The sequence below is a fragment of the Echinococcus granulosus genome (genome assembly GCF_000524195.1).
Source record: "Echinococcus granulosus chromosome Unknown EG_S00204, whole genome shotgun sequence".
Taxonomy (NCBI): Eukaryota; Metazoa; Platyhelminthes; class Cestoda; order Cyclophyllidea; family Taeniidae; genus Echinococcus; species Echinococcus granulosus.
This window is the reverse complement of record NW_020170584.1, coordinates 81219-89662: the sequence shown is the minus strand read 5'-3', so window position 1 is coordinate 89662 and position 8444 is coordinate 81219. Positions and strand designations below refer to the sequence as shown.

General features: G+C 51.0%; 1 protein-coding gene across 1 annotated transcript in view; it reads left to right on the top strand. All coding sequences in view use genetic code 11, as the record gives it.

Moving 5' to 3' along the window:
• The window catches only part of EGR_10272 (Leucine-rich repeats and immunoglobulin-like domains protein), a gene marked incomplete at both ends in the record, with an annotated part of 21950 nt that overhangs the window by 7602 nt on the left and 5904 nt on the right, over positions 1-8444 (top strand). The window contains 17 exons of the mRNA XM_024499521.1: positions 281-484; positions 1387-1482; positions 1923-2063; positions 2387-2536; positions 2623-2679; positions 2906-3192; positions 3328-3516; positions 3976-4248; positions 4537-4662; positions 4951-5119; positions 5262-5908; positions 6053-6221; positions 6381-6576; positions 6687-6804; positions 6878-7078; positions 7163-7364; positions 7444-7900. Coding sequence (XP_024346075.1) covers positions 281-484; positions 1387-1482; positions 1923-2063; positions 2387-2536; positions 2623-2679; positions 2906-3192; positions 3328-3516; positions 3976-4248; positions 4537-4662; positions 4951-5119; positions 5262-5908; positions 6053-6221; positions 6381-6576; positions 6687-6804; positions 6878-7078; positions 7163-7364; positions 7444-7900 — 3682 coding nt within the window. The remainder of the gene's footprint in view (positions 1-280; positions 485-1386; positions 1483-1922; positions 2064-2386; positions 2537-2622; positions 2680-2905; positions 3193-3327; positions 3517-3975; positions 4249-4536; positions 4663-4950; positions 5120-5261; positions 5909-6052; positions 6222-6380; positions 6577-6686; positions 6805-6877; positions 7079-7162; positions 7365-7443; positions 7901-8444) is intronic.

The window sequence follows — 8444 nt, the reverse complement described above, 5'->3', positions numbered from 1 at the left end:
TCCGTCTCCAAGTAAGAGGTAGGTTAACTCCTCTTTTTACCATTTCCTGCAACTCTGGATGTAACAATACCAATTGCTGCTCTCTCTTTATCATTTGTGAAAATTGCTGACCGCTTAAGCAGTCCTAGGTGCCCTTTTCTGCTTTGCCGGCTGTAGCCTCGGGCATATCCCATTTCTAATCGTCCACCTACCACGCCTCTTCTTGTCTCCGCCTTCACGGTTCCCGCCCAGCAACTCTTTGATCAGTTTAATCTGTTGACTCCCTTTTTCTGCCTTTCAGCACCGGACAAGCCGGTGAACGTGCGCGTGCTGCTGCCCTTGGCGTCACAGGACAACAGTTCAGCAGCGGCGTCGAGGCTGATTGTGGTGCGGGAGGGTGACAATGTCACTCTCTTCTGCATCATGGAGGGTGCGCCGCCGCCTGAGGTGCAAACCTATCCGCACAACACACAGAACGGTCGATACATCATGGATCAGGACTTTGGTACGTGAAACTGTTTGCTGGTCTGCTAGTCCGCAATCCGAGCCTTTTGTGGTGTGCACTTCTTTGGAGTCACTAAGATCCTGGAGATCGATCTCCAGGAATTGAATTTCGGTGGCTATATCGGTGGGGATGTCGGAAGGCCTTCCATAGCTTTGTGGAACTGCAAAAATCAGCTGGCGCCTAGAGCATGAATAGCATCTTGATTTCAGAGGACTCTGTGATGTTTCCAGTGGCTGCAGGCTTTTCCGATTCGTAACTCTCCACAATGCAGCCGCGGAAGAGAAGATGGCTATCACGTTTCAGATGTGTGATTGGGAGGCAGACGTCTTCGTTGCTATGAGCCACTTCCGTGTCCTTCAAGAAATTACCTTCTGGAGTCAATGCTTCCGACCCAAGTCTGTAGATTCAGGTTCTACTGTAGAGGAAGAAGAAATCAGTGAACTCCCCCTCTCCTTGGTGGGGGTGGAGTTCCCAATGGGGTTCTCAGAGTACTAGCCTTCTCAATGCTAGCAGACATGAACGGGCCCTTGAGGTGATGGACCTCTTAAAGGGGCTCTAAGGAGCTTGAAAGTGTAAGCGGCTTTTCCCGGCTGAAGGGCAGGCTGGCTGGCGCCGATGCATGAGGATGAAGGATGTGGACTGTCCACCACGCTTGGGTTATTCATCCCGTGGGAGAAAGAGCAGGATCCTGCTGAAACAAACTTCTTCAACCGTCTGCCGCATTGTCATTCCTAGGACAGTAGATTTCCAACCCTTATGGACGGGAAGGTGGAGGTTAATTGAGTATTGCTGTGGCAGGAACTCCATCCACTTCCATGCTTCTAGGCGTCCCCCAGCTGTATAGTCCCCCATATATTTATGTCAGCTATGTCCACTTATCTTTTCCCTTCGTTTTGCAACAGGTCTTCTTCACCTGGTGAATGTTCAGCCCTCGGATGAAGGTGTCTTTCTCTGTTCCACGGCACATTTGAGTCTTACGGCGACGTTGAAGGTGAAACGTAAGTTCTCCTCCACTTTGCTTGCGATCACGATTTGACGGGGCAGAAGGTCCCTTCTCTTGAGGTAGCGTGGAAAATCGGTGTGGGTTTCGATAATGAAAACCACTACCAAACTAGGTGGATGTGACAGTAGTCTTCGATGCCCAACGATCACTTTGAGCTATGGGGATGCGATTGCGGGTCGCACTCGAGATTTCAAATGGAGAGGTTTCTGGATATTGGGGTTTTGATTCCCTCTATGGGTTTGACATGGGGCGGGGTTACTATGACCTCGGTCAACTGTCCACATTCGAAATCGTTGGAGAGAAGAGCATGTTACCACCTAGAATTATAAAAGTGATCTCCCTCCCCCTCCCCCTCCTAGACGACTGTGATGCAGAAGTTGGGGGAGTTTGGATGCGGACCTTTTAGGGTCTCACCCGACATTCTCTTACTTTAAGCTCGTCTTCGGTTGGCCACATCACCAGTCGACATTCGCATTGCCTCTCTTGGCAAACGGGCGGAGTTCCGCTGTTCTACCTCTGATAACAGCGTTAAACCGTTCTGGCTCTTCAATGGCAATCCAATCTACACACCCGACCGTGAGTTGCGTCTACTTATTTCCCTAGTTAGTAGCACTCTTGCCCTCTAATTTGTTTTTTTTTTTGCATTCCCGTACCGTGCTGTCGTTGTCACTGAAAGAGTGTGTAGGAAGTCCTGACCATCCTAAGGCGGTGGTTATTCAACAGGATGCGGATGACCTCCTAGATGAGTCACACGCCAGTTCTATCGTGGTAGTGGGTCATGCCACTGGCCTCCAAACCGCTGATAAAGCCTCCTCTGACAGATCGCTTGAATGCCTTCAGGAATAGCTCAAATCTGTGGGAATTTTCCATCTAACCTTCCAACCCCTCTCCCTTTGCAGCCCAAGTGTTGGTCATTGGTTCGGTGCAGGAGTCGGATCTGGGCCTTTACCAGTGCATAGCTCGAACCCTCACCCCGGATGGCCGAACCGACGAATGGGTCTCGGCCACTGCTCCTCTGGCGCTCTACTTTGACAAAGTTGTTACCAAGGGTAGGCTTTTGGCGCATCTTGGCTAGATTATTTGTACAAGGTGGCAGGAGGTAATGACTCACCCCATCTCCCCTCCTACCTTGTAGCTGCAGACCTGGTGGAATTCATTCCAAGCGTTCACAGGACACCGAGCCATCGGGAAGGTGAGTCCTGGGAATGTTTGCCTTAAAGTTGTGTCCTCTTCTGGGCTCAGTGCCACTTGATGGGAACAGCTACCAGCGTTCCAGTCCTGCATTTCAAGGCGGTAGCTCCGCTCCCAGCCTGAATAGTTCTTTAGGCAAAAGGAGAAGGGAGAACCTCCAGTCATTAATTTTCCTTCTGCCAAAAAGGCAAGATGCGTAATCGCTTTTTCCCATCCTTGTGTTGCAGCCCTTGCGACGACGAAAGAGATGACGCCACTGGTGGAAATGGCGCTGGATAACTTCGCCGTCTACCTGACGTGGAATGTGAGCGATGCGACGCTCTATCCCGGTTTCCGTCACGATAACAATCTACCTCTGGTGCCGCCGTCACCCACACAATTGCAATCGCAACAAATCGCCTTCCAGATTGACTACTCGAGTCTGGTGAGGCAATCGGTGTTGAATCCAGCCTTGGTGGGCTTGATTCCACCAGAACCCGCAGTTTGGTCGAAGACGGAGAGGTTAAACAAAATGGTAAGTCCGAGTCTTCTTGCCATCTACGCCGTTGTGCGTCTCTCCTTCGTCTGGCCACTTCAAATCCGTCCGTCCATCCATTCATCCATCCCTTCCACAGCAGTCACCGTCCATCTGCTTTGTTTTTCGTTTTAGTGGAAGCATAAATACGGCTTCGTGATTGGTGCGCCTCTTGAACCTGGCAACACTTATCGCTTCCGTGTGAGAGCCGTCTCCATGGAGACGGGAATGGACGTGATTCCGCCCTCGGATTGGTCTGATCCCGTTAGCACGCACCACATCAGCAAAGCGGCGCCACCAAGAATCACCTCCGTCCAACCCTATGTAAGCTCTTTCATCTGTTCTGTGAATAATGTCACGTCCGCATGCAGTTCCGTGATCAACTGGAAGGTCTTATATGCCTCACCTTCAGGTAATCTTTCTTTGTTAAAAAGTCCTGGTGGTGGATCCTGGCCAGATCCACGTTACACCCTTCCAGGTGTTTCTGTGTATCCATGCCTTAGAATGCCTACTTCAGTTTAAATTATCCTCTCTAAGTGTAGTTTTAAGACTCCTGGAGATTTGGGCCGTCAAAGAAGGGATTATTCCGAAGAAGAAGAGGGGAAGGGGTTGTTGTGGAAGGGAGTTTGAGCGAGAGGTTATATGTGACTAGTAGAGGCTGCTTTTGAGTACCTTGCATCCAAATGGATCTGCTCCTGCCTCTAGGCTGCGTTCCAAGTCAACTTTTCATCCAACTGGATACTTCACCGTGCTCACCGTTTCTTCTTTTTTCTGTCCTTCCAGCACGATGGTCGGTTTAATGTGACGTGGGAGTTCGACGGCGACGTTGGCAATCAGTCGACCGAGGAGGAGTCTTTCATTCCTGACTTCTTTCTCATTCTTGCACGCCCGGTACTGCACTCTCCGTCTCAGTCGTCGACACCAGGAGTGACTTCAACGAATGCCGACGCGGAGGATGTGGAGCAGGGGGCGGGCAGTGAGGTGACAACGAAAAATGATTCTGTGGTGCGCTATGGACGATATCGGGCTACTCAAGTCAATGGGTCAGACGCGAGGGTGAGAAATGTTCGTTTGGCTGTTATATTCCCGTATTCTTAGATTGATCCATCCATCTATCCACTTATCTCACCCTTCCTCCCGTATCCGTCTATTCGTCCATCCACGCACCCACCTGCCCACCCACCTATCGCGCCTTTGATCAACCCAACCACTCTCATCTCATGATCCTAAAGTCTTCTCTTTTATCCATTCTTCCCACCTCGAACTAAGCACTCAGTTGTTTAACGAGAGCTTTGAAAATGGCCGACCTTGACGTTGCTGCTTTTTTTGCCATCCAACCAATAGGAGGCTTTCATCTACAACCTCAACGCGTCAATCAGCTATCAGCTGGTTGTCTACGGCGTGAAGTATGAGAATGGTGCTCGTCGAATCACCCGATTTTCGGAGGCCAAATTTGCTACCCTACCTGAGGTAACGTTAACTTTTCCTGTCGCCTCCTGTAATTTCCTTGTTACAATACTCGGGGTGCTACTCACGTACAATTAGTAGTATGATACTTTAAATTATTTCGCTACTAAATAAAACTACTTGAGAGGAGTTAATGGGAAATTTGTCGGTTCCATCTTAAAAGTACGCCTAAGTGACTTCTTGTACAGTTCGTGAGATGCCTATTCCTCTCTCAACAGCTCCGCAAGTACACACTACTTAATCCTACATTTGAGCATCCGCATTTTTGTTTTTTCGTTGTCTCCTTCCCAGGTGCCTGGCTTTGGAACATTCAGTTTTATTCGCGCGGTGACTGAAAACAAACCGATTTTCATCGGATTGGGTGTTCTGGCGCTCATTATCTTCCTCGTCGTGATGGTGCTTGTTATCATGTGCATTGCTAGGCAACGCAAGTATCGCCGTAGACGACGCGTAAAGCACAGTAAGTGGATTGATGGACAAGTTAACGAATAGATAGGGTCGAACAAGGGGACCGGTGGAAGGCTAGATCGTACACCAGGCCACTAGAGACAGACGGAGGGGTAGGCAGGTTAACTCACTCCACTCCTCCTTCCTCTTCTCAGACGGTTTCCTCACTGGTCACAATAACTCCGAGAAGTACCAAACCCAATCCCAACAACATCAGCAGCATTCGCAACAACTGAATCACCAGTCCTCCACCGACCTCCGGACCACCTCTCCCTCGGTCAAGGCTGCACAAGCCGCCCAGGTGCAGGCTCAGGGCCAGGCTATGCTCATGGGCACCTTGATGCGGCAGTCCAATTTCTCCGAGCCACCCGGTCACCCGCATCAGCAGTTCACCCAACAACAAGCCGCCTACATGGGCTCCCTTATGCACCTGGGTTACTACGGCAGTCATCATCCACAGCATCACCACCAATCACATCATTCCCTACTGCTTCCAGCCACGCCTGCACCTGGAATGATGGGTAGTCCCATGTTCCATAGCGGGACACTGCCGCCGGGAATGCGGGGTGGTGGGATGATGCATCCGCAGCAGCCACAGTCGCATCATCACCTGCAGTCGCCTCCACCTCCACCACCACCAGCACAGTTGGGAGGGTTTGGAAGTCAGCAGGTGTTGAATCAGATGGATGGAATGGAACAGGCAACGCTCATGCGGGACTACTATCAGCAGCAACAACACCAACAGCAGTTCTATCAGCAGCATCTGTTGAACCAGCAACAGGGTCAGCAGGCATCGTTTATGGTAAGTGGACTCGTGGGTGGCATCGTCTGAAGATATGGGTGGTGCCACTGCTGTTGTAGTGTCACCTGCCATCTTGATAGTGAATGTTTGTAGGTGGGCAAACGGGCAAACAGACAGTTTTGTATTTTGTCTTATCCTCCCTAGCAATACGCACCAAACAGCCCACCCGCCTATCTGCCACCGCAACAGCAGCAACAACAGATGATGGATAGCCTGTCATCAAGGCAGCATAGTCAGAGTTATGCCTATGGCGGGAGTATTCACTCCGGTGCCTCGGTGAAACGCGATCCCAACGGATCCATACATGAAGACTGTAAGTCTACTTATTACATTATCAGTAGCAGTAGTGAAAGTAGTCTTAATAAACATTCCTGTCATGTATTTTGCCATCAATGCAATAGTTGATATACTTGTCCGCGGTTTTCATCGATTCGGACGCGCTTTTGCTCACCTCCTCCTTCCTCCCATTTAGCAACACTCCTGGCACGAAGTCCGATGAGTCCACATCCACCGCCAATGCTGGGGGACCAGATTCCACCACCGGGCTACTTCCAGACACCCATGTATGCGCAGCAGCATCCGCTCATGTCACCGCCTCCACCGCCAATGCAAATGTCCGGAGCTGCCTACTACCCGGGACAGCCGCAAGCTGATCCTGCCCAGATGGCGTGAGTGTGGCAACAGTTTCTCTTTCGACTATAAATCCACTTTACCTTTTCTTTCTCATCCGAATGCGAGTTATTGTTTGCTCTTATTTCCCTCTTTGTTGTGATTGTAGTCTTCACAATATGGGCCACCACACGGACGGTGAGTCAATTTACTCCTACTTCTCGCAACAGGATGTCTGCCATCCCCAGCCACATGCCCTTCTGAATCCCCTACCGGAGGAGAATCAGGTGCGTGGCATCCTCCTCAATCGCGTGTAATGCCGCGCAAAAACTTGTCCCTACCATCCTCTCACAATTGTAGATGAATCTCGGTTACGCCGAGTCGGGAAGCCAAACGGCTGGACTGAACGGAACCAGCGGGACAGCAAGTCCCCCCGCAGTTGGTGGTGGCACGGCAGGCGGACACAGGCACCACCGTAGACGTCGCAGAAAGCAGCAGCAACAGCAGTCTCAATCCTCGGTGCAACAATTTAGCGGTGGTGGAGAGGGTGACGGATTCCAGGTAGTGCGGTCTTTCCTCCCCCTGCTTCTAACCACCGTCAGAAATTGACGCCTCTCTAAGGTGTTGTTGGTCCCCGTGTTTTAGTTTCCGGGTCACACTAGCGAGCAGATCGCCATGATGACAATGATGGAGGCTCAGGGTCGCGTGGCACCGAACGGAATGAATGGAACGACGCCACCGTCTGCAGCGGGTCTTGAACAGTCAGGTGGCAATGAAGCTGTGAATCAGATGGAAAATCCACGTTCTGGAAATCAGTCGTTTGATCGGAGCACACCGTCCTATGGAGGTTGGTCCACAGCCTTGACGACCATTTTCACGCACGCCTCCTGGATTGTCAGCCTCTCTCTCTCCTCACCTCATTTCAGCCTCGCCTGGAGTAGGTGTTCGTTCGTCTCTCCCACCGCCCAGTCAGCCGCCACCTCCACCACCCGCCGCAATGATGATGCTACCCATGCAAATGACCTCACCCGGTGGCCTTGACAGTGCCGGTGTGGCTATCGGCAACCCGAATGCGGCCAGCAGTAGCAGTCTGAACCGTCGCGGTGGTGTTAGTGGAGTGCTAAGTGGCGCTCCGCCCCGAATTCGTGACTACTCGGAGTATGGAATTCCCACCTCAACACCCAACGCGGGCGGAATTGGTAGCCCACCTCACCCACAAGGCGTGGTTGCTATGCCCACACCAACGCCGCCTTCAGCATCCGGTGGTGGTGGTGGGAAGCAGATTCCAGCTTCCCAGACAACGGGATTCAACAACAACAACAACGGCAACAAGTCTACTTCCAGCGGTGGTGGCGGGAGCATGAGATATAGGGAGGGCCAGGCGTAGGGGCCCTTTTTACCTCGGGTGCTGTCATTGTTTGTCCGTCTGTTTGTTGGTTGGTTTGATTGGTTGTTTTAAATAACTGTCTATCCCTAGCAAATTTGCTCTCTTTCCTCCTCCTTCCACCTCCAGTCACACCCACACACACGCACACACATACATACACGCGAAAATTGTTTCAAATTGTCGCTTGCAATGTCACTCGCCCACTCACTCACCCACTCAGTCAGTCACTGTTTTCCTCCTCCGCTATGCCCCCTCGCAATGCATGCTTTGACACGCAGACAAACACACAAGGTGAAATTTAAATGAAGCCTTGTGACTGGTGACGCGTTACTTATATATATACATATAAACCTTCTATACAAACATTATTACTAAATGTATTTGCATAACTACTCAGCCAGCACAGATTTGTCCTCTTTTACTTATTAGTCCATCAGTAGTATGCGCCGTTTGCTAAGTATGCCTGGTTGGCTGATAGGTAGTGTGTTGACCTCTCAGGCAGAAGCTTTAGTCAGTACGCAATGGCAACTGATGTGTCGG